A 26202-nucleotide genomic window follows, 5' to 3' on the forward strand; every position below is an offset into this window, starting at 1 on the left:
TAATTCAACGAACCTCTCTTTGGAGTTTTTGCCGGAGCTCATTGGAGGAAGCTAATTCGGCCTGAAATTCATGCAACCTCCGGCCATAGTCTTTATCATATTGCTTCTGTTTATGTATCAAAACACTTAAATTGATACGATTGAGCAAAAAAAAAAAAAGCGATCGAAAAAATGCTTAAAGTGAATTTTAGAGCAAAACCTGAACAAGGAGTGACGAGATGTCGAGGACGAACACATTATAGAGCTAGGCGCAGCGATAGTCGATGACGTTCTCATCAGCCGTTGTTTCGAGACTGTGCCGATTAACTTTTCTTTCCTTCGTTTTATCGGCTGAGAAAGCTTTGATCTCTCCTTCTGATCTCGACTGTATAGGCATTGTCGGCAACGGCGAATTCGACTCCCCCGGTTCCCGATCGGACTCGAAGAAGCGATCATCGTCTTCTTCGTTGTGGAGGTCGTCCTAGTTCCTAGTCCTCTTCCGCTCCATGGTCATCTTGTTGCATTTAGGGTTTCAAATTTCTGGGCGATCGGGCTCTACTGTAATGGGAATCAAAAACATATATTAGGCTCTAAGGGTAGAATCGGAATCAAACAAATTAAAAACTGACCTTTTTTAACATCAACTTATTATTCATAAGGACTAAATTAATATTACTAACAATTTATAATGGACCCTTTTATCAAGTGGGAAACTAGGTGATCTTTTTATCATTTCTCTCTCTAAAGTGACCTTTTCTTTCATTTCCCTTAATTTATATTAGATAATGTGCATTCTCAAAAAACAAAAAATTTATTAGATAATGTGGAGGACGTGTGAGAGAGGTATTTACGCATGACAAATCTACTTTTATATTATGATAAAATAATGTGAGCATCATAATTAAAATTAATAGATAAGGATTAATTACAGGAAAAATTATAATATGATCCTGGACTATGGTCACATGGTGGTCCGGGTTGATGTAATTGATCCATATGGCTCGGACGACCACTTGGCACCATCACATAGCAATGCCACGTGGTAATTCGAAACTATAGAATAATTACTTTAATTACAAATACCAAAATCCTTATATATAAATAGATTTACAAGGTCTCAATTTCGTAATAAGGTAAATTTTTGTTTTTGTTTTTGGTTTTTTTATGAATCTGCCAGGACTAGAAGAATTTATTTTATATAAAAAAAAAATTAAAAAAAAAAATTAAAGTAGGATGTAATTTCCTCTCTACCAACTAAGGTCAGGATTGATTTATTTTCATGTAACAAGGTATGTGAGCATTCATGAAGTTTCGCATCAACTGCAAGGTTCCTTGCTAATCGGTCCAAAGTCGTGTTTTATTTTGCCTTGGTTTCCAAGTCTTTATAGTCCACAGGTACTTATAGTCCACAGGTACAAGATTTTTCAATTCAATTTTGTATAAAGTTGAAAGGTTCAGACACTGAGAAACAGCATTTGGCCAATGACAGCACAGGAATGACGTGTCAATCTTGGAAGACAAATAAAAGAAGTTTATTTTTATTTTTTTGATAATAGACAAATAAAAGAAGTTTTGAGTACCTAAAGCACCACCCAACCATCTGCATGCACGTGCATATAAATAGATATGTCTGTTAGCTGAGCTTTTCATTGCAATACCTTCCCTACAATTTATATATACCTTCTTAATTCAGATAACTATTTGCATCTCAATCTCCTAAATGAAGCAAGCGGCAGAGCTAGTGTTTATCCCATCCCCAGGCATTGGCCACCTCGTGGCGACGGTGGAGGTCGCAAAGCTCCTCCTGTCTCGAGATGATCAACTCTTCATCACCGTCCTCATCATAAAGTTCCCGTTCAGCTCAGACGGCACTGATGCCTACGTTGAGTCCTTCGCGGACCCTTCCATATCAAATCGGATCAAGTTCATCAACCTCCCACAGCAGAATATGGAGACACATGGTAATAGCGCCATCAACCTCTTGAACTTCATTGACAATCATCAAACCAACGTTAAAGATGTTGTCGCCAAACTCATCGAGTCCGAAACCGAGACTCGACTCACCGGGTTTGTCATCGACATGTTTTGTACCTCTATGATCGACGTAGCCAGCGAATTAGGGGTTCCTACCTACATGTTTTTCACGTCCAGCGCCTCCGTGCTAGGGGTCATGTTTCACCTTCAAGCACTTCGTGATGATCACAACAAGGACTGCATCGAGTTCAAGGACTCGACTGCTGATTTGGTGGTCCCGAGTTTCTCCAACCCCTTGCCAGCTGCTAGAGTCTTACCTAGTGTCTTTTTGGAAAAGGAGACCAGCGACAGGACCCTCAACTTGGCCAAAAGGTGTAGAGATGTCAAGGGTATTTTGATAAATACATTCACAGAGCTGGAGTCGCATGCCCTTCTTTCTCTCAGTTGTGATGGTAAGATCCCTCCGGTGTATCCGGTGGGACCCATACTCAAGGTGAAGAGCGATGACAACAATGACCAAGTTGATTCGAAGCAGTCGAAGCAGAAGTCTGATATCTTGAAATGGCTCGATGATCAGCCTCCGTTGTCTGTAGTATTTCTGTGCTTCGGGAGTATGGGAAGCTTCAGTGAAGACCAGGTGAAAGAGATTGCCCGCGCATTGGAGCATGGAGGGTTTCGGTTCTTGTGGTCCCTACGTCAGCCTCCACCAAAGGGAACGATTGGAATGCCCAGCGACTATGCCGATCACACAGGGGTGTTACCTGAAGGGTTTCTTGATCGAACGGCTGGGGTCGGAAAAGTTATAGGGTGGGCGCCGCAAGTTTCCATCCTAGCCCACCCAGCAGTCGGAGGTTTCGTCTCCCACTGTGGGTGGAATTCCACTCTGGAGAGCTTGTGGTTTGGAGTGCCGGTTGCCACGTGGCCTTTGTATGCCGAGCAACAACAAAATGCATTTCAGCTAGTTACGGAACTAGGGATAGCCGTGGAAATTGATATGAGTTATAGGAAGGATGGTCCAGTTGTTGTGACTGCAGAGAAAATTGAGAGTGGAATAAAGGAACTGATGGAGCTTGATAGTGATATAAGGAAGAGGGTGAAGCAAATGAGTGATAATAGCAAGAAAGCTTTGATGGATGGCGGGTCCTCATATGCTGCATTGGGACACTTCATTGATCAAATTTAAAGTCTACAACCGCATTTGATGAATAGCTTTGATATTGTCTACGATGATATACTCTATTTAGTGTGTCATATCATATGGCCTTCATGACTTTGAGTGTTTCATTCTTATGATATTTCCTTTTATAGGAGCATGGTGAAATGAATATACAGTTCTTTACTTCTTTTCTGTTTGGAGAAAGTGCATGTTGTACTGTTTTTGATTATTGAGTCTATTTTTATCAAGTGAGATGCTTTAGGAATGGAATTCTTATGATATTTTCTTACATAGAAGCTTGGTGAAATAAATATATAGTTCTTCTCCTCTTGGAGACATTTATTGATTATTCAGCCTTTATTTTTGTCAAGTGAATGCGTCTAGCTACAAACTGAAACTAATAGGATTCCATTTTTATATACATCTCACGAAACTAAAATAATTATATCCTCTTACATACCGGTACAACCGTAAAGATATTTATCAATATACTTTAAACACAGAACTCTTTGAATCCCAGAAAATACCGAAACTAACAATTAAACTCTCATCTCATATATGAATCCGTATCCACAACCCCAACCCTTGCCCTTTTTTTTTCCCTGCAAATCCCATATCCCATCTATATCCTTTTCATTCTCAACTGGAAAGATCTCTCCATATCAGCCATTTTTAACACTCCGAGAATTGTCGGATTGGTACAGAGGTGTTGATCTTCATCCATTGGATCTTTACAGAAAAAGGACATGAGATACGGACTTCCAGATCAACCAAATAACAAATTAAGGTTATTCAACACTGAAGGATTGTTAACTGATCCTTCTTCAAAACTAGAAATAGAGAAAAAGAGCTTTAAAGTTCAATTATCCATAACTGTAGATTATGGTTCTTTGATTGTTGATTATGAATGAGACAGAGACAAGGGGAGAGTTACATGGATCATAGATTCATGGATGCTTTTGCTGGAGAATGAGTTTTTATTTTTTATTTTCGCGGAAGAAGCGAGGTTGCTGATCGAAGAAAGAAGAAGAAGAAAGAAAGGGAACTGATACTGCTCCGTCAATTCCCTTTGTCAAACTTGACGCCGTGTCTCTCCGAAATTGCTGAGCTGTCAAGTTTTGGGTCATTGGAATTTATTTGGGGCCCAGATCTAAAATCAAGGATAACCAAGGAGTGGATCCTGATCCATTGCTGAAATAAACATATCTTCAACCAAGAAAAGTCAAATCATGTACAATTAAATGGCATTGTCTGCAATCTTTCAACCTGAATCTGAATTTTAAAATACGAAACTTCATCTCACGTATGACAGATGAGTTGATTTTTTGACTTCAATGACAAAATCCACTCAGAAATGAGCAAAGCAATGACATCGATCACTCATATCTTGTTTCCCAAGAAAGAAAATGATCATGTATTTAAGTACCTAGTGCAGAAACATGCTACTTAGCTCAGAAGAATCTCCCATCTCCCAAAAATGGAGAAACCTGCAGAGCTCGTGTTCATCCCATCCCCTGGTATAGGCCACCTGGTTTCAACACTTGAGATAGCAAAGTTCCTCCTGTCTCGAGACGACCAACTCTTGATCACTGTCCTCATCATGAAGTTTCCCGCTGTTTCCAAAGGCACTGATGCTTATGTCGAGTCATTTGCAGACTCTTCTTCTCCCATATCACAGCGTATCAAGTTCATCAACCTCCCACAAGTCAATACTGACCATACGGAAGGCAGTGTCCGCAATAGCTTGATCGGTTTCGTTGAAAGTCAGCAACCCCATGTTAAAGATGCCATCACAAAACTCAGCGAGTCCCAGACTCGACTTGCGGGGTTTGTCGTCGACATGTTCTGTACGGCTATGATCGACGTGGCCGACCAATTTGGTGTTCCTAGCTACGTGTTCTTCACCTCCAGCGCCGCCGCGCTCGGGCTAATGCTCCACGTCCAAGCGCTGCGCGATCAAGAAGGCAAGGACTGCACCGAGTTCAAAGACTCCGACGCTGAGTTGCTCATCCCGAGTTTTGTCAATCCCTTGCCAGCTGCTAAAGTCCTGCCTGGCAGGCTATTCGTAAAGGAGGGAGCAGAATCATTTCTCAACATTATCAAAAGGTTTAGAGACACCAAGGGTATTTTGGTGAACACGTTCGCAGACCTAGAATCGCATGCCCTTCATGCTCTTTCATCTGATGCCGTGATCCCTCCCGTATATCCGGTAGGACCCTTACTTAACTTGAACACCAATGAAAGTAGTGTGGATTCGGACGAGGCCAAGCAGAAGTCTGATATCTTGAAATGGCTTGATGATCAGCCTCCATTGTCTGTAGTGTTCTTGTGCTTTGGAAGCATGGGAAGCTTTGGCGAGGACCAGGTGAAAGAGATCGCCCATGCCCTGGAGCAGGCGGGCCATCGGTTCTTGTGGTCCTTACGTCGGCCCCCACCCACAGGAAAAATTGCTTTTCCAAGTGACTACGATGACCACACCGGAGTTTTGCCCAAAGGGTTCCTCGATCGAACAGTTGGGATTGGAAAGGTCATAGGCTGGGCCCCGCAAGTTGCCGTCTTGGCTCACCCATCTGTGGGAGGATTTGTATCCCATTGTGGGTGGAATTCCACGCTTGAGAGTCTTTGGCACGGTGTGCCCGTTGCTACGTGGCCATTGTACGCGGAGCAACAGCTGAACGCGTTTCAGCTGGTGGAGGAATTGGAATTGGCGGTGGAAATTGATATGAGCTACAGGAGCGAGAGTCCAGTTCTTGTGAGCGCGAAGGAGATAGAGAGAGGAATAAGAGAGGTGATGAAACGTGACAATGATATAAGAAACAGAGTGAAAGAAATGAGTGAGAAGGGCAAGAAAGCTTTGATGGATGGTGGGTCGTCATACTCTTCTGTGGGACAATTTATTGATCAGATTTAAAATTCATGATCATACGTGGATCGGGTCCTTGCATCTTGGAGGCGCAGATATGGGTGTAGAAAGTGTTCACACTTACTAGGTAGATTTGTTGAACAAATTTGCTTACTATGACTGTTGATGTATTCAGAGTTGAATAAATAAAATAATACAACATAGTTTATTCAGTGGAAATTTTTTGCACCGACTTGGTTTAAACAAAATTTTCATATCATTAATATTACTGTATTATAAATTTCCTATTTTAGGTTGGTACATGTCTAATGTCTTCATTGAGTTTCGAAGGATACATCTTTGATAATCATGTCATTTGTTTTATTTAGGTCTTCTTGCACAACGTAGTCTGCATATTGATAAGGTGTAGATGGTGGTGTAACTTTCTTCGAAGAGTAAAAAAATAAAGGTAACAAAGAGCCTTCCTTAAACAATCTAAATTTAATTTTTTTTTCTTTGGAGAAATTGTTGTTTACTTTCATAACGACTCGCTCTAGATAAGAATGAAAATAGTGCGGCTCATTGGGATTGTAGTCTAGATGGATCTCCAACCTCAATAAGAAAAAACTTGGCGACAATTCGAGAAATATAGAAATCTCCTATTTGTATATGGAATTGGTGACAGCAACTAGCATATTCTGATCACCCGTCTTAAATTTGATTTATGGTAATATATAGTTGTTGCTGCTATATATTTTTTCTTCTGCTACAACTATTAGTAACTAATGTTTCGCACCTTATATATTAAAAATAAAAAAATAAAAAAATAAAAAAGTTCCACTCCCTATTATTTCATTTTGGCACTTGCTAACTATCATGTTACCTTTATTTGTCACCCTATTTGTTTCTACTGGGTGTCGAAGGTTTTTCTGCCTCATTGCAATAGAAACAAAGGCTAGGGTTACTCCCAGGGATTCAGGTATGTTATGGAGCTCCTCTTGTTAATGATCTACTCTTTGCAGACGATAGCATGTTGTATGCTCAGGCCTCTTTGGATGTGTGTTATGGGATCCAAGATGTTATAGAAACATATGGCAAAGCCTCAGGTCAATTGGTGAACTTTGATTAAAGTTCAGTTGTTTTTAGTAAAAATGTTCATGAAGATTTACAGGGTGAAATTGCTTCTTATATGGGGGTGGAAGTTGTGGATTCACATGAGCGATATCTAGGTCTCCCAACTTATGTGGGCCGCAAGAAAACGACGACATTCCAATACATCAAGGATAACTTGGCCAAGAAGTTAAAGAATTGGCAGGGGAAGATATTTAGTGGTGCAGACAAAGACATTTTAATTAGGGTTGTCACTCAAGCTCTTCCAACTTACGCAATGAGTGTGTTTCAGCTGACAAAATTTTTTTGTGAAGACCTAGAACGTATGTGTGCTAGATTCTGGTAGGGAAGCACCGAAGACAAAAGAAAAATTAACTGGAAAGCTTAGGGGTCTCTTTGCCATCCTAAAGAAGAAGGAGAACTTGGTTTTCGGAGTCTCACTGAGTTTAACATGGCTATGTTAGCCAAACAAGCTTGGAGGATTGCTAATGATCATGAATCCTTAATTGCTCGAGTCTACAAGGCTCGTCACTTTCCTGGGAGCTCGTTTTGGATGGCTCCTGTTCACAGCGCCCCATCATACTCACGGAGAAGCATTTTTACTTCTAGAGAATTGCTTAAAGCAGGGACATATTGGCAGATTGGTACTAGTGAATCTCTCAAAGTTTGGTCTGATAATTGGGTTCCAGGTATACCTACTTTGGTTCCTAATATAGGATTGCCTCTTGTTAATGAGAATATGACAGTTAATGAACTGCTACATGAATTGGGTAGATGGGATGAAGGTAAAATCAGAGCTGTTTTTGCTCCGGAAGGGGCTGAAGCAATTTTAAATATTCCTTTGTCTAGGCGATTAGTTAATGACATAGTGGATTGGCGGTTGGAGAAGAAAAAGGAGTTCTCAGTCAAGAAAGCTTAGTCAAGACAGCTTATAGATATGCTTTCTCCACTTCTTTGGAGAGGCCAGGAATTTTGGAGAATGTGACATCTCAATTTTGGAAGGAGATATGGCAGGCTAATATTCCAAGCTCGGCTAAGGTGCATGTATGGAAAGTTTGCCACAATATTCTTCCAACTCTAACAAGACTTGTAGCCAAACATGTTGTCATTGAATCATAACTATGTGTTCTTTGCATTGGGATGATGGAATCGACTATACATTTATGAAGAGATTGTCCGTTTTCAAGGGGAGTTCTATGTTCGAATTCTTCTATTGCTCAAGTGTGTTTCACAACTGAGTCTGCAGATTTGGGGGTGCTGGAATGGCTTATATTTTGCTCAAATAGGTTAGCAGCTAATCAATTTGATTTTTTACTGTTCTTGTTATGGGGAGTTTGGAAAGAAAGAAATTGCAGAGTTTGGGAAGGAAAGACTAGAGGTGTGAATGATGTTGTTTTAATGTCAGTCTCTAGACTCCAAGATTTTGTTTTCCATAACTCAAGGAGTTCTGGTGGTATTAGAAGGGATGCAGGCAGGATATACTGGAAGAGTACGTCCTCCTTTGGGTTCTTTAAAACTGAACACAGATGGAGCTTTTATTTCGGAAACTAGCGCTGGTGGAATTGGCTTAGTGATGAAGGACAATCTTGGCCAATTCCTAGAATGTAAGGGTAAACTGGTACGGGGCCTTCTTTCTGCTGAGTGTTGATGCCCAAAAATCCAGCTATCAGGCCCAATTCATTTCTCAAGCTCAATAAGCAAATTATAACGACAATCATCATGCCACGCATGTGGACCCCAGCCACATTCACGCATTTGGGGCTTGCAAGAGCGGGTGTGGTGTGGAAGGTAACGGAAATGCATGAGGCCCATTATTAGTTTTAGGCTTGTTGGTAATTTTGGACTTGGGGACCGAAATTCAAGCCCAACAGCCCAATTCTGATTATGGGTAAGTGAAGAAGAAAGAACCCAAAAATCTCTAATCACAGCAACACTTCTTTTACCCAACACCAAACCATTTTACTTAATAACCATACATCTCAAATACCATACTGCATTCTTTTACACAATTACCAAAACTATACCTTTGAACCGAGACAAAACAATGACCTCTCTTATCCCAGCAGCAAAACCTTGGAATCACAGCAACATCGGGAATCCTGGGATCACAGCAGCAGGATTCTTGGAATTAGCAATGAGATCTTGAGCGGGAATCCTGGAAACACAGCAGCAGGATTCCTGGGAACAGGAGCAGACCTAAGCCACTACCACTCTATAAATCGATAGTGATAGCTGCTGTGGAGGGGGGGAGGAGGCACAAGCGAACTACTTAACAGCCCAAGAAACTCTCCCACGAGGAGGACAGAAGCCACAACAACCCAAGCAAGAGATCAAGCCCTATCTTTGAATCCCTAGCCATCAATTCCTCCCAATAAACCTTAACCCAAAAACCCAGAAAATCATACCATGACCGGAATCTCTTCTTCTGAAACTCATGCTTTTCTAGCTCCTACGCCACGCACATCTTGCCAAACCTTTACTAAAATTGCACACTAATTCACTGCCATGAATATGGAGAGGAGCTGCTGGGAAGAAATCAACAGCATTCTTCTTAGGATTTAATATCCTTTGAGGTTTGCTGGGCCTAGTTGCTGCTTACTCAGACGAAGGGGCAAAGTCTTGGGTCCTTACCCATGAAATTTCACTGCCGTACAACTCCGATCAAAATGCCCCTCACACTGAGCATGCAGAACTTCTGGCTTGCAAGGCAGTTATTGATCTCATTGTGGACAGGTCTTTGCAGCCAGCTATTGTCGAGACTGATTCTTTGATAGTCCAACAACAACTTGTAGGGGTTGGTAACAACCTTTCAAGGCTAGGAAGAATTTATGAAGACTTGAAGCTTTAATTGGATGCTCTGCCTAACGTCAAAGTCATACATACTCGACGAGAAGCTAATGTGGCAGCTCATCTTACAGCTGCGCAAGCGCTTTCATCAGGTCAAGCTTTCTATTGTTCCTCTATACCTTATTTCCTTCATGATGTAATAGCTTCTGAGTATTGTAACAGTTGATTCTTTTTTATTCAATAAAGGTTGACATCATTCATCTCAAAAAAAAAAAAAAAAACTATCATGTTGCGAAAAAGAAAAAATATGAATATCCTTTCATTCATTGAAGTCTTATTGGATCAGGATGAGATTTTTTTTTTTGGCGGTGGAAGAATGTTTTTATTAGATAAACATTACCTTATAAATACAAAAACAGTTGCAAAACCCACAGTATGAGGAAACACAAACAAGAAGATAAACATAACAAGCTAGGGATCATGATGAGTTTGAGAACCTAATACACTCCCAATGGAGATGGAAAATATTAGGGGAGACGCGCGGGAAATAGAGTGAAGATCACCGATGATTTTATAATAACCTGGCCTGCCCTGGACATTGCCCCATCCTTGGTCTCACTTTCGGACAGTCTCAACTCTCAGTTAGCAAAAACCTCAAACTTGATATAGTGTAAGAATAATTTGCTAATTAATTCTTGGGTTAAATATTGTTTACTCCCTGAACTTTCAGGGAAAAAACAGTTTAGTCCCTCTCTTTTTAATTTTACACGTTTACTCCCTCATCTCTCAATTTTGGACCAATAGGTCCATTCCGTCTAATTTCTCGATTAAGTCACTGTTGTGGTTATCCCTTTCGCTGTAAAATGTCTATCCTACCCTCAATTCTTTTTTTTAATTAATTTATTTTTTCCTCTCTCTCTCTCTCTCTCTTCCCTTCTGCTTTTCTCTCTCTTCTTCCTCTTCCACCACTGATGGAATTGGGTGGAACCTAAGCCAAAACAAAATCCTTACCAGATGTATCTTCTTTCTCTCTGTCAGAACTCAGAATATGTCAAAAATCACAGCACAACAAGAAATCCATGTCTACTTGTTTTGAATTCAACCAAACAACACCACTGCAAGCTTATTAACTCAAAATTTCAATCACAATCAGCAAAAGTTAAACAATTAATAATTGAGCTCCATATATCATCTCAAGAAATATTCAAAATCAACAGCCATATGAATTCGGAAAACCCGATTTCAAAATCGGGTATAGGCCAGGCGCGATAGCTTTGATCCACTCACAAAAACCAACCCACCTTCAGCAACACTTTCCTCATTGAAATGCAAGTCTTCTATGACCCATAGGGGAGGAGGCTGAGCGCGAAGAGCACGACACCATCGTCGAAGTCTGGTTGAAGAGCACGACGACACCGGCAGCGCAGGCGTAGACCAAGTAGACGAGGATGATCAAGAAAACGATCATGAAGATCGGGTGCCATAAGAGGCTGAGGAAGAAGATGAAGAGCATATCTCTGCCACCATCGAACTCATCGAGGTGGGATCAGAGCAAAAGAAAAAAATTGAGAATTTGTTTATGGAGAGAGAGAAGAGAGAAAAAGAGAAGAGGATCACTGGTCGACGTCATCTTCACTCAGCCGCCACCGAAAATCATCCCCAAGCCCAGCGGCCAAAGTCGTCTTCTCCCTAGATCGGATCAGCTTCTCCCTGGATTGGATCATCTTCTCTCTCAGCCTCTATTTCAGGTTCGAATTGGAGCTCCAAACAGTTGCTCCACCGTAGAGCAGAGGCTGCTGGCAGGACGAGGCTGGTTGGGGTTTGATGGTGTTGGGCTGAGGCTGCTGGCAAGACGAGGTCGGTTGGGGTTCACAGCTCTGCGAGAAATTGTCAGAGACTAATGGAAGAAGAAGAGATAAATAGAAAAAAGGACAAGGAAAAGTAGATGGGTAGAGAGAGAGAGAGAGAGAGGAAAAAATAAATTAATTAAAAAAAAGAATTGAGGGTAGGATAGACATTTTACAGTGAAAGGGATAACCACAATAGTGACTTAACTGAGAAATTGGACGGAATGGACCTATTGGTCCAAAATTGAGAGATGAGGGAGTAAACGTGTGAAATTAAAAAATGAGGGACTGAACTGTTTTTTCCCCGAAAGTTTAGGGAGTAAACAGTATTTAACCCTTAATTCTTTAATTAAATTACATCATGCCCTTAATTAATAGTCGTGAGTCATAATGACAGACAAATCATGTTTTTTTTTATTTTTTTTATGACGATAGACAAATCATGTGCATTGTTGTTTGTTCATCTCTTCAACCATTAGATCGGTCAACATCAAACTTCATCTTCATGGTACGTTGAAGTAATTTACTATATACCAAAGATGAGTTCACTGTTCACCGCCCGGGGGGGGGGGGGGAATTGTTCATAGAACCGTAAAGTGACCGTTCTGTCCTTCTTTTTCTATTAGCTATACACTCGGGTACTGTTCATAGGACAGTGAAGTGACGGTTTTGCCCTACTTTGATTTTTTTTTTCTCTGCTGTGTCTCGATCTTATCTTCTTTTCTCTTGTACAGTCGGCTATTGCTGTGTATTGATTTTGGGTTCTTCTCTACTCACCAGTCCTGAAAAGAACAACAGAGAGAAATACAGAAAGAGAGACCTGAAGCCCACCTTTTTTAAGTACACGAGGAAGTTTACATGCCCAGGTCGACTTCGATTTCTCTTCTGCTGACAATGAACCCGAGTAGTTTACCTGACAGAGGTAGACAGGAAATAGGGTCTCACCTTCGGTGCTTCTAGTTCCGACCCTCCTACTTAGTTTCTACAGACGTTGGAAGCGTTGACGATCCTCTGGACACTAGGCGCTCCCGTGCTTCACGAGAAGGAAAAAGGATTCATCCTTAGAAAGGAGGTTCTAATCTCTCTAGAGGTCCACCTGGACCATCTGGATATACCATGAAAAAAGGCTTATCCGATCGGGAGGTGGGACTTCAATGTTGGGTCGACAGACCACCACCTTCCCCACCATGGGAAAAGTCTGGCCATTACTTTGTTCGTAGTGGCTATCACCTCGGAGGGACTTCCTGAATGACCGTACAGGGAAATTCTACCGTACTCTTCAGATGGAGGCAGCTAAAGCAATGGATGAAGACCCGAGGCCTCCTCGTTTTGAAACATTATGGCTTTGGGGTCGACCCTGGTAACAAAGGAACTAAACATGCCTTTACGCCTATCGTCATAGAAGCTGGCAGGCCAACCGGGCAATGGGCGCGGTGGGAATGGGCTTCCCAAAAAAGCCAACCCCGGGAACTATAGGAGCCGCACTCCTACCGGCATAACAGCGATCTTCCTCCTTGTCAGCATTTAAGACCGAGTCTCAAAGTTCAATTTCACATGACTGTCATCAGGAGTCTTCCACTTAATGTTGGGTTCTTCGAGCGAAGCTACTAGCCGCCCTAGGATTCGGTTGGCTCGTGGAGTATACTCTACCACTATATAGCTTAGACAAACCGAAACGTCGACCGAAAATGAAGGATGGCCAGGCCTACGCTAAAGTGTTTTTTATGAGAGTTCAAAACTTAGCTCCCTTTCTACTCCATCGATAACAAGCCTCTACTTAGGACCTGCACAAATATGAATATTACTTATGAGCTTGTGTAGTACTCGCCCCTATCTCTAAAGGGGCTTAATAGATCTGGGAAAGGTGGTTTTGGTTTGGGAAGTGACGTTGAGGCTGGGCACGTATCGGAGGAGTATTTCAGAATCCACCCCCGCCTTTATTGAGTACTTGGATGATCTTTCGGGTCTTAGTACATTCCATAGGCTTTTCCCGTGCTTTTCTGAAAGAAGCATCCGGAAGAAGATTCCTACTAATTAGAAGTGGGTCTTCCTCGAAGCAGTTGAATGGAAGACAAACTGTCACACCGGTTCGACTGTGAAAAGAGAGAAGCTGATCTAGCAAGTCGAACTATAATAAAAGGAGAGGAACGAAGTAACTCGACCATCGGGAGTGGAACATCTCAATAGCCGAAGAATCCTCTCGTAATGACATATAAAAACTGGTGCTATTGCGGCTACACCTCCTGCTTTGTCAGGTATACTACAGAAACCGGCGATAGGGACTTATTCGCCCCCGATCTCCTCTATTTCTCCCGCAGCCAACCAACCCGTTTGAGGCCAGGCCAATTCCAACATCTATAGTTTGGACTTAAACAGTCACTCTGGGCATGGTTTGGCAGATTCACTCAGTCACTGTTCACTATGGGGGTACTGTTCATAAAACAGTAAAGTGACCGTTCTGTCTTCCTTTTTCTGTTAGCTGTTCATATGACAGTGAAGTGAAGGTTTTGACCTACTTTGAATTTTTTTTTCTCTGCTGTGTCTCGATCTTATCTTCTTTTCTCTTCTACAGTCGGCTATTGCTGTGTATCGATTTTGGGTTCTTCTCTACTCACCGGTCCTAAAAAGAACAATAGAGAGAAATACAGAAAGAGAGACCTGAAGCCCTCCTTTTTTCTCTGTCATTGTTCTACAAGCTTCTCATTCCATTGTTGCCATCAAAATAATCTTGAGAGAGAGAGAGAGAAATACCGTGTGTTTGTTTGCTTTGTGAGGAGAGAGAGAGACATCGATTGTTGCGGCAATCACGTAATCAACCGATCGATTGTTGATCGATTTCTTTCATTTCAGAGTTGAATTGACAAAGAGTGGGGGTTGATTGGTTTGATTAGGTTATGGCTGTCCACTATTTGATTCGGACGTTTGTTTTTTCTGAGGAATTTGTATTTGTTGATTGCAGATAGAGGTTCTGGGTGGTTGATTGGGGAAAACGGTGGAGCTGCACACGCCAAAAATCTACCGGTGAAGGTAATTTCTAGGGCAATTGATGCTGTTGTTTCAAAAGTTATGAACTTTCGAGTTTTGAGTGTTCTTCGGTTATGTCAGATTATGGTTTTAAGTTTTAGTCTTGACATAGAGAGTAATTAAGGTACATCTTTAAGAAAAACTCACTAGAGATTGAATAATCCATATTAGTCTTCATAGGTGACTTAGAATTGAGAATTTGAGATGTTATCTTCCAGTTTCTGAAGGTATATAGGAAATGACAGGTTCTCATACTAAACCTACGACCATTTGAAAGTGCCTCTTCGTCTCATTTCTATAATGTTATATTTCTTGGAGTTTTGTGCATAGATGATCATGGAGATATAGTATAGGCTGTATCTAGGCCGTAGGCAACCTCCATTGCATATGAAACTTCATGATCTCAATCAGTGAATCCTTAACTATATGTTTCTGGGTATTGCATTAATATGAAGCATAAGGAAATAAAACAGTAGAGTTTTCTTTCATGAATGTCTTACATTTCATTTTAGACTATGACACGAGCCAATATAAATAAAATGAGGCAGAAACATGTGAAATCAATACAAAAATGTCGTCTTTTTGTTAATTTCTTGATGATCGATCAAGTAGTTTGATTAATTGTGGAGGTTCTTCGAAATGATCAATTTCCCCAGTTTGGGAATTTTTGAGTGTCGATATTTGGATGTAAGGGCTATCCTATGAAAATCAAGTTGTTTGACACTCTCAATGAGAGAGGTTTGGACTTGAAACAATTGTTGCTTATAACCTGCCCATCTTTCTTGCTTTCTTTGACATTCATAGTACTTTTGAATTTCTCACTTTGAATATTGCTGAGTGCTGAATTGGGTTGTTTTGCAGGATTATGGTTTATGTTGTTGCTGCTGCTGCTGCTGCTTTGTTTGAATTGGGTTGTTTCAGGTAAATACTTTTAAAACTTGCTCAAGCTAATTTTGATATAAAGCTAATATCTGTACATTTTTTGGGTTATAATTATGATATAGAAGCTAACTTTGTGATTCATCCATGATTTTCACTACTGCTTTATTTGGCCTCTTCAGTTCTCACCCAAAAAAGAAAAGGGCTTCTTTTGTTGTTACTGTTGCTTTGTTTTGAGTTTTGAACTACCTGGGCTTCTTATTCTTATTCATTGTTTTTTGTTTTTTTTTTCCGGCTATTTGGGATTTGTAGGATTGCTTATACATAGGTTAAGGAAAATAGACTAATGGACTTTTTAAAGGAGTGATCTACTCGCGGAACTTTGATTTCTGTACTAATGTCAAATGGCTGGTTTATATTGAATTCCACTGATGTGATACAGAAAAGGTGCTGCTAAAAATATACAACAGGTAGAAGAGCTCAAAGTTACCAGTATGAATATGTAAAGCCTCTCAGTTATCAAATATGAACACATTATAGTGATTTCAGCTGAAAAGAAAGCATACTCACTGGTCTAGAGTCTGATATAGTTATGATACACAGCAAGAACTTTAAGTACATAGTAACGAATCTAAAACTCTCACTGCAGAATTTCAACACTCCAAAATAAGTGTAAAACTTAGGCTGGCAATAGTACCGGGTTTGGACCAAATTAAACTCACAAAATGCCACCGCATAATGTTCATCATAATTTCTCTCTGAAACTTATTTTTCAATTATTGTTAGCTGCATAAATGCTGAGTACCACTAACATAAGACAAATTATACATGAAAATTGAAAGCCCGGTAGTAGTTGCAAATTCACAGCTGGGGACCTGGGGTTGCTTAAGAAAGCATAGAAAGCATTAATAACTGAAAGACAGGTTTATTACAGCCAACCACACTGCAACTGCAAGGCAGTTTGGCCTTCGTCCTTTGCCAAAACCAAAAAGATTTTGTCAAAATGATTCCCTTCTTGCCCCAGCGTCTCTATACAACACCCATTTCTGATGCTTTCATCATTAAAACCAAGACCATAGTTCCACAACTCACTTAAATAGTAGACTTTCTACGTATGGAGTTTTATTAATCAGATTATTCTTGGAAAGGCTTCATTCAAAGGCTGGTTCCCAGCCTAGAAATATCCCTAAAATGGTACGCATACTACATTCATGATATTCAATCTTTCTGAAATTATAAGTATGAATGAGTATAGTTTGATTGTTAGTGTGACAGTCAAAAGACTTTGATTAGACATCTGATAATGCATTGAACCTTTTTTTTTTTTTTCCTTAATTGTTATTCTTTTCTCTGTAGTTTATAATTGTTACTAACCAACATTTTATCTATTCCTCAGTGCTTCAAATTACAAATGCATAGAAGGTTAGCAAAGACACTACAAACTCGCATCAAGTGCATGCCAAGCAAGATTGAAAACTGAAGGACCATCTTTAGCATAGTGTCAATAGAAGAACAATGAAGCCATGCAGATATTTTTTGGTTCCTACATGGCAATGCTTTGTGGTAAAATCACTATAACCTTTTTTTTGATAAGACAATGGTTTATATGAAGCAATGAAGACCATTTTTGCTCCCACATAATAGTTTGTACCAAGGCTACATGCAAAATGCAACTCCTAAAACTAGATTCATACAATGTAAACTAGCTTTTAAACAATTTTGTTTATTACACAGGTTTTTCGTTTCATATAAACACATCTTGGTTTTGTTTGTCAACCAAAAACTTAAAACACACGGGACATAAAGAGCTTAAGGTAAATCTACCTTGCGCCATCGCGTTTCTCTTTTGTATTTCATTGTTCTAATTTGTTGACAGGAATAAATTTCGCAGCAAAGCGGGGTCGCATTTCTAGTCCATATAAAATAGTAGTTTACTTGTTCTTTTTTGTAAGAATGTTAAACAATATCCAACATTGATTTCCTCATCAGTTCCCTACAGATAAAGGTTTTTTGATATCGATCTTTTCCTTGGTCTCCAAGTCTCTCCAGTTATATTGTTCAACTCTCACGTAGAGACACCGAGACTGTTCCTTTCCAACGCCAGCAAAGCCATGACCTCACTTGAATTTGAGAGCTACTAATAAGGAATTCCAAGAATCATTAGTCATACAGATAAGACAGACGTCGCTCTCAATCAACTAAGCATGCTTGAGTTACAATATTTATATATCATTTATCTATCACCTATATTCACTCCATTACCGAAATGAAGGAACCTAGAGAGTTGGTCTTCATCACAGCCCCAGGTATTGGCCATCTCGTATCAACCGTCGAGATTGCAAAGCTCCTCGTTGATCGAGATGACCAAATTTTGGTCACAATTCTCATAATGAAGTTTCCCTTTGACGACTCCAACCCCAAAGGTTCTGAAGAAGACTACTACTCCTCCATTTCACCGCGCATCAAGTTCATCAGCCTCCCAGAGCTCAACATAGACACAAAAGGAATGGGACCTTCCGCCTTCTTCAAAATATTTGTTGAAAACCAGAAACCTATCGTTACAGACTTGGTCACCAAACTCACCGAGTCTCAGTCCGAGTCCAAGCCTCGACTCGCCGGGTTTGTCATTGACATGTTCTGCACTACCATGATCGATGTGGCCAATGAATTTGGGGTTCCTACTTACGTTTTCTTCACGTCCAACGCAGCGTGTCTTGGGTTCTTTCTACACCTCCAAGCCATTTGTGATGAGGAAAACAAGGACGTTTCCGAGTTTTTGGAGTCGGGGGCCGATTTATCTCTGCCGAGTTTTATCAATCCGCTGCCTCATGGAGTTTTGACTAGTGTTTTTCCAGACAAGGAGGGCGCCCATGCATTCCTCAACCATGCAAGAAGGTTTAGAGAAACCAAGGGTATTTTGGTAAACACGTTCTTGGAGTTGGAGTCACATGCTTTGCACTCTCTTTCCGATGGTAAAGTCCCGCCGGTGTACCCCGTGGGGCCCTTACTGAACTTGAAAAATGATGATGACCAACCGAAGTCCGATATCTTGGAGTGGCTTGAGGATCAGCCTCCCTTATCTGTAGTGTTCCTGTGCTTCGGAAGCATGGGAAGTTTTGCTGAGGATCAGGTGAAAGAGATAGCGTGTGCGTTGGAGCAAAGCGGATATCGGTTCTTGTGGTCCTTACGTCAGCCCCCACCAAAGGGTAAGATAGCTTTCCCAAGCGATTACGTAGATGCCAAGGCAGTCTTGCCGGAAGGATTTCTCGATCGGACGGTTGGGATCGGAAAAACCATAGGTTGGGCCCCACAAATTGATATCTTGGCCCACCCTTCGATCGGAGGGTTTGTATCCCATTGTGGATGGAACTCTACGCTTGAGAGTCTGTGGTATGGTGTACCGATTGCCACGTGGCCAATGTACGCAGAACAACAATTGAATGCCTTTGGGCTGGTGAGGGAATTGGAATTGGCCGTGGAAGTTGACATGAACTATCGGAAAGATGGTCAAGTGGTTTTGAGTGCACAAGTCATAGAGAAAGGGATAAGGCAAGTGATGAAGCAGGATAGTGATATAAGGAAAAAGGTAAAAGAGACGAGTGAAAAGAGCAAGAAAGCTTTAAGAGGTGGGTCGTCACACTCTTCATTAGGTTATTTTATTGATCAGATAATTCTTTAACTTTTGATTCTAATCATAATTATGGTTGTAAACTTGTAATTAATTTGCAAATGAAGAAAATAAAGAAATTTGAAGCTTTTCATTCTGGTATTGCCAAAATTAAACCATATATCTCTTAAAAAAAAATTAATACTGGATCACAAATTCGAATACTTTGTGAAACCTAGCTAGTTTGTCACAAGGCAAGTAGGAACGAATTGGCCGTTATAACTACTTTTTTTTATCAAAATCTTGTTCACTCCGAGCCTCTCTTGCCATAGGGCTTTGAGCAAAGACTACCTTCTTGGACTTCTGCCCTCCAATGGCACCAACACTAGGGTTAAAGGCTGCCAAGGAAGATAGATTGTCAAAATTTCGCTGCATATATTAGTCGGCATATTGTTTCGGAAGAAAGAAAGTGTGGAAAATCAATCATGTCTTAAGTGTGTTACTTACCGTTCGAGAAAATCACTGAAATACTTGCAAGACTTCCCGTTAAGTGCTTACTACCATGTAAATCTGTGTGCACGTCATGGTGTTACTTAATCTCAGATCCAGAACTCATGCACAAGAGAATGGAAAACATTACCTCGCAGTTCAGATCGATGTAAATGGATATTAGAGAATGCAGTGAATTATGGATTTGGCTACGAGCCTACGACTGCAGTATAGTAACTACAAGTCTACAAGATTGTACTAACACTGTTTGATTTCAGAACTAAGACTTACATATCCATGATCTATTCGTTAAGAGAAAAATCTTGGAGAAGGATTCAGGACTATTTTGGTGCTAGATGGGATCATCATCCTACTGACAAGTGTGCAATTTTTGTAAATGGAGCTCTACCCTGGATTGCGTTCACTCGCGGTACTAAGGTTATTTTTTCTCTTGATTTAGCAAGTGAAACATATGTGGAAGTGCCCCATCCTGATTTTTGGACTAATAAGATATTTTATTCTCACTATCAAGTTGGGGCTTCGAGGGGATGTTTGTGCATATTGTCCATCACCGGTTCTTTTACTCGTGTGGGGTATCAGTATCATCTATGCATGGTTGATGAAGGAATAGGGAGTGCGAGAGTCCTGGACCAAGTCACACGTAATCAGAAGCAAGTTGTTTGTTGATAATCTAGTCTTCTCAAAGCCTGACACATAGGTTTTTTGGAGAACGGTGATATTTTCTTGGTTATAAATGGGACTATGGGAGGTATTATCCCAAGCCAATTTATGAGGAGAGCATAAAAGGTGTATGTACGTTTTTGTAAAGCTCAGATCTGTGGTTGTGCATATGAACGCGAGAGCAGTGAAATGGATGAACGTGCGAGCAAGGTTTTGATGGATATTTGTGTCTAGCTTAGATTTCATCAAGTAAGAAAACGGAAGAACAAATGTACTGGTTTTCTTTTCTCGAACGTGACCAATGGTTAGTTTTTATCTGCGATCTTTTGAATTGCCATATAATGGCTTTGGTTCTAATTCATAGTTCGTTTTGTGGTTTCCATCCTTTCTTGTCATTGGAGTTTTTTTTTTTTTTTTTGACAACGTTCTTGTCTTTGGAGTTTGAATATGGTCCTATAAAGGAAATATATCAATAAAATGATATATATTAAATGTAACTTGCCAATAAATCATCGCTACACAATCTTTTCTGATGAAAACAATTTACCCAAAGAAACAAACTACCCAGCTTATTCAATTCCATGCTGGCTGACCTTACAAAGACGGGAAAAAAGGACGTACTTAGCAGACATCTTTAAGAAAGGAAACAGAGATCCTCAACATCAAAACGTGAGAAGAAAAGTTAAAGAATTATGTACTGTCCTAAAATTGATGGTTTGCAAGAGAAAATGAAAGTCACCGACTGTTTTAATTTGTTGGGAATGAATGCCTTTCTCCCCAACATAAGCATCAAGGAAGGTGTTTAAGAGTCGGCACTGATAATATTGAAGGATGGTCTTGGAGTTTTGTAACTGAACTTTTAGAATTGGCCAAAGGCCATCTCATTCCAAACTGTCGATTTTGTTGTCATGTACTTGGATTCTCAATAGATTTTATTACAATTTTTACAATGTACTCTACTGACCCATTCCTTCACTCTTGGGAAAAGAAGGGTATGCTATGTAATTTTGCCTAATGCTAGATCAACTTAACCCAAATGCTGATTCATATATGCATGGAAGAGCAACGAGAAAGCAAGGAGGACAAGTATAATATTCCTCAAGGGAAAATTAGGGCTTTTTTTTTCTTTCACTAATAGTGTTTAGAAACTTGAAGGAGTTTTTAGATGATACATAAACTTACAAAGTTATTAATATAATTCCTTGATTTAGTTTTCTCATCAACGTCATACCTCATTATAGAGCTGTTAAAATGTAGCATGTTTTGCGTATGTGACTTGATTTTTAAGGATAAGATTGTCTTCTTACACCAATTTAAAAAAATAAAATGAAGAAGACAAAGCTAAAGATCTTTTGCTAATAAAATATAATTAATTAACATAATTATATATTTAATAAAAGAGAAAATTTCAGCCCACATCCCCAAACTATGCTGTCAAGGCCAATTTGATACCCAAACTCTCAAAAGTATCAATGTGATTATTGGCATCAACGTGATACTTCTGTAAAAAATATCTAACAGCGCCGTCTGTTTGCTGAAGTGGCAAACATGTGGGCCCCTAAAAAAGTGAAATGACCAATTTACCTTTTTTTTTTGTTAATTCATTTTTTTTTCTTTTCATTTCTTTTTCTTCTTTTTCTTCTTCTTGTTCTTCTGGGATTTTCTGGCTTCTCCTTCTTCTTCAACCTCAGTCCTATTCTTCTTCTCTATCTCTCCTCCTCCGCCCGAACCATCACCAACGCTACCATCATCCTCTCCAATTCCTGCTACCAATCCATGTTCTTCGCACTTTACTGCCGGCGAACAGACCCAAAACGAAAGTTGGGTGACATGATTAAAAAAAAAAATCAAATCTTTCTCCACCCAGAAAACTGCTCTGGCTTCTCAGCCAAAACCTATCTCATTCTTCTCCGCTCAGCAGTTTTCCTCCTCCGCCGCCACAGCCTCAACGTCCTCCTCTTCCACTGCCGCAGTCATGTCAGTAACAATGATACCAGAAACTCCGATCAAAATCACAATCACAAGGCCAAAGCAACATATAATTATGAATTCATGTATACCAGAACTAAAAACAAACCCAGCATAAACCAAAAAAGCAAAACCAACCCAGATAGCAATTGAGCACAATTAGACCAAGAAAAAGACTTGGCAGCTGGTACTTGGTACCTTTGGCTTCTCCCACACACTGTCAATTACTCGATTTGAGTGAAGAGTTGAAGCTGAAGAGCGAGCTCCACTGCCTCAACAACAATGGCGAAAATCACATAACCTCTCATCCTTGTGAATCAAACACCTCAAGCAGAAGCAGATGAACCACCTCCAGACTTCGATCCTGAAACCATGCGAGGCCTCCTCCTCCACCTCTTCCTTCTCCCCCCTCAAAATCGCGTCTTTCATTTTGTCCGCCACCATCAAGGCCGCTCGACCACTTTCACCACCGCTCTTCCGACGCCAGCAGCCGCCCATAACCCTCGTCGCATTCTCCAGCGTCAAAGGCGCATTCCAACGACTCTCATCAGCACTGATCGCTCTCGTGATCGCCAAATCAAAACTTCCTCCAATCACTTCTTCTTCTTCTTCCCTGCTACCACCATTATCACCCTCGACGCGTCGTTTAATCTGAGTGACGATACTCCCCTCTGCCCCTGGTTCACAATTAGCCGTTGGGAAGCAGCTGTGAGAGGGAAACAACAGCGTCATTTTGGGGATGGTGATCCTCGTTTTCTTCGGAATTGACGGCTACGGTGGTATCATCGTTGTTGATGTTCGTGTCCGAATCGACTGGTCGTGGAGGAGTACCAATAGCTACTACGGATATGAAGGTATGGTGGATAGCGAAGAAATCAAGGATGAAGTTGGTGAGAGAGATGAGATGGGGGTCGAGAGAAGGAGAGAGAGCGAGAGACTGATAGCCTCCAAAGCCATCAAAACCCAGAAAAACCATAACCAAGAGAGAAGGAGAGAGAGAGAGAGAGATGGAGCTTTGTGCTCCTTTCTGTTTTTTTTTTTTAATTCGTTAGTAGTAAAAGACTATTCTGCCATTCCATATAGGATCCACGTGTTTGTCACGTCAGCAGAAAAATGGAGCCGTTTGAGATTTTGGACGGAAGTATCACGTTGATGTCAAAATAGGTCTTTGGGTATCACATTGATACTTTTTAGAGTTTGGGTATCAAATTGGCCTTGGTAGCATAGTTTGGGGACGGTGATTGAATTTTTCTCTTAATAAAACTATTTTTTTGTCTCTCTCTGTCATCTTTAGTTCTTCTCCATTTCTATTTCCTTTTCATCTGCAAATTGCAATCAGATGTGATGATGGCATTTTCTAGCAAAGACAAACAACCAGACGAGAACTTTTTTCAATGCAAAACCCAATCCATATCTTTGACAGACGGACACCGCCGAAGACTCCATCTCGTCGGAGTTCTCCAAGCACAGCTCCGTGTCATTTCTCTGAATTTATTGCTGGCTAGAGCGGTGTAGACCGTAGACGGTTTCACAACACTTGACCTCCAGATTCAGAAGCAGCGAGCTAATGAAAATGACGTCGTTGAGCTTTGAAGCAGCAAGAGCAAAGCGGCGAGTGCTTGTCGGAGCAAGAACAATTGAAATTAACACCAATGTAACAAGAAATGAAGTTTGTTAACATTTACCTGGCTAATCCACCAAACACAAGTGTTCTGAGTTCAAAGCTACAAAGCATGAAAATTGAAAAATACCCGCGTCCAAAAACTAGCAAGACTAGTCAAACCAAGCCAAAGTCATATGAGAAAGAATCAAAATACAACAACCCTGAGAAAACATCAAAAATCAAAGAAAATCACAGCAAATGACTCCAAATTCCAATAATCAAAAGCCAAGCCAGCAGAAACAGACCAACACAAAACCAAGAGATACATAGACAAGCTACAGAGACAACTGACACGTATGAAGACATTCAGATGTGGTGGTGGCCTCTCTAAAGAACTTATCGCAAAGCGGGCAATTCATGCATGTTGTAATCGTCGCCCTCTTCACTTTTACGCCTAATTCGCCATCTCTAACTCCTCAAAACTCCCCTCTCTTGAAATTATCAATCCAATCCATACGTGGTTTTCAATATCAAACAATCCACTCCTCCCCATGAAATTTTCCTGAAAAACTCGACTGTTTTTTGTTGGAAATAAAATGGTTATTCAATTTAACAGAGTAGGTATGAAAAGGATGAAGAAGTAGATAAATGGTTGAAGACGGAGACTAATATATAACACATTGGATTGCAGGTACATTCAATTGTTCTATTGGAGGTTCTGATCACTGATTAAATCAGTTGGGTTCCCTTAGATTAGCTAGAGATCAAACTTGAGCTTCTTGGGTTTAACGGTCAGATTATCATCAGAACCAGGGTGAGGTCTTAATGATTCAGTTCAGGAGGAAGAGGAAGCCAAAAAAGAAGAAGAAAGAAAGAAAACAAAATGCTTTTGAGGGTAAATCAGTCTTTTTATGCAAATATTGGATTTGGTAGTTCTCCATTGACTTTGATTTGTTTTATCCTCATTTCGTGACTGAAGTGAGTCACACGTGCTCTGGCTCTGTTACTGAAAATTGACAGAGGTACAACGTTGATAAAAAAAAATAAGTTCAGGTATCATATTGGTAATTTTGTAAGTTCATATATCATCTTGGAAGTCCCCAAATCTCTAAACACTATTGATGAAATCATTAAAAAGGATAGTGCCCAGAAAAGGTTCACCTATAACTAAAGTCCAAAGACAAGAGTACAAACAGAAAGTCGTTCTCTCCGACTAAACCAAGCATGATTTAGAGTGTGGCATGTCCACAATAAAAAAAAATTTCTAAAACTACTTTCTTATTTTGTACTTAGAGAGGTAACAAGTAGAAGTTAAGTCGCACAGGGGAAAGATTAACTTCTGCATCACTAGAGTTGCAATTACGGTATTACCTACTAGTTACTTAGGCCAATGTCTTTGTACTTGCATCCATGCTCAGACGGTTGAGGTTCGATCGAGTAAGGATTAGTTTAAAATGCAATTCAGAAAATATAGTATTAACAAGTAGAAGTGTCAAAACAGCAAAAAGTACTTTTGCATTCCATTTGCATTTTTTTCACACAAAAGTTCTAAAACTTGAACTACACACGTACATTTGGGGAAGGCTCTTCGGCGAAACTATGGAGGAAACGCAATTTAATGTTAGAAAGAAAAATAAATTTAAAAAGAAATAAAGTTCTTATTCAGTTGTTCTAGCTGAAATTAAACAAGAGATGATTGAGGCAGTGGCAAGCATGAATTTGATCTCAAGTGGGGCACTCGGATATTTTAGGAAAAATATTTGAAACTTAAACTATATACCTAAATTTTAATAAAAATAAAATGGTGGTGCTATTCACACACCCTTTTTCTCTATTCACACACCCCTTCTAATTTTCTATTACTTTAATTCAATTTTTTTTTTATAAATTATCCTAACTACCCTCCCTTGTAAATCTGTTTCTTTTTTTCTATTTGGCAATTCAATCATGAATGGGTGATTCTATTCAGACCTCCTAATTTGCTATTTAGATCTCCTTCATTTTTTGCACAATTTTAAACCGATTTTACCCCTCTACAAATAAAAAAAAAACCTGCATCTACATCGTGGGAGTTGCAGCTCCTCGCTTACATCTTGCAGTTCTCTCTTCAATTCTATCCCTATCCACAAAATTTAGAAAGTTAAAATTCAAATTTTGAAATAACTACTCCATCTTATTTATTTGAAATCACCATCTAATCAAAGATTAAGAAGAGGAAGAAATACATTTTGATCAAAATTGGAAAATAAAAAAAGA

The 26202-nt window shown here is 40.1% G+C and overlaps 3 protein-coding genes across 3 annotated transcripts; all 3 read left to right on the top strand.

The window, feature by feature from the left end:
- Window positions 1-1628: 1628 nt before the first annotated feature.
- Window positions 1629-3374, top strand: LOC112190996 (putative UDP-glucose flavonoid 3-O-glucosyltransferase 3). The gene has a single exon (XM_024330516.2). It carries the CDS (start codon window positions 1700-1702, stop codon window positions 3134-3136), a length of 1437 nt encoding a protein of 478 aa, XP_024186284.1. The 5' UTR covers window positions 1629-1699; the 3' UTR covers window positions 3137-3374.
- Window positions 3375-4540: 1166 nt separating this feature from the next.
- On the top strand, window positions 4541-6191 carry LOC112190997 (putative UDP-glucose flavonoid 3-O-glucosyltransferase 3). The gene has a single exon (XM_024330519.2). It carries the CDS (start codon window positions 4587-4589, stop codon window positions 6018-6020), a length of 1434 nt encoding a protein of 477 aa, XP_024186287.1. The 5' UTR covers window positions 4541-4586; the 3' UTR covers window positions 6021-6191.
- An 11602-nt stretch (window positions 6192-17793) lies between these two features.
- Window positions 17794-19359, top strand: LOC112188593 (UDP-glycosyltransferase 71A16). Its single transcript, XM_024327740.2, has one exon. The coding sequence runs from the start codon at window positions 17865-17867 to the stop codon at window positions 19275-19277; it is 1413 nt and encodes a 470-aa protein (XP_024183508.1). The 5' UTR covers window positions 17794-17864; the 3' UTR covers window positions 19278-19359.
- The last annotated feature ends 6843 nt before the right edge of the window (window positions 19360-26202 follow it).

This window comes from Rosa chinensis, chromosome 2 (assembly GCF_002994745.2).
Source record: "Rosa chinensis cultivar Old Blush chromosome 2, RchiOBHm-V2, whole genome shotgun sequence".
Lineage (NCBI taxonomy): Eukaryota > Viridiplantae > Streptophyta > Magnoliopsida > Rosales > Rosaceae > Rosa > Rosa chinensis.

Coding starts and splice junctions, on each gene's coding strand:
- LOC112190997 (XM_024330519.2), top strand. CDS start 4,587: ATGGAGAAACCTGCAGAGCTCGTGTTCATCCCATCCCCTGGTATAGGC.
- LOC112190996 (XM_024330516.2), top strand. CDS start 1,700: ATGAAGCAAGCGGCAGAGCTAGTGTTTATCCCATCCCCAGGCATTGGC.
- LOC112188593 (XM_024327740.2), top strand. CDS start 17,865: ATGAAGGAACCTAGAGAGTTGGTCTTCATCACAGCCCCAGGTATTGGC.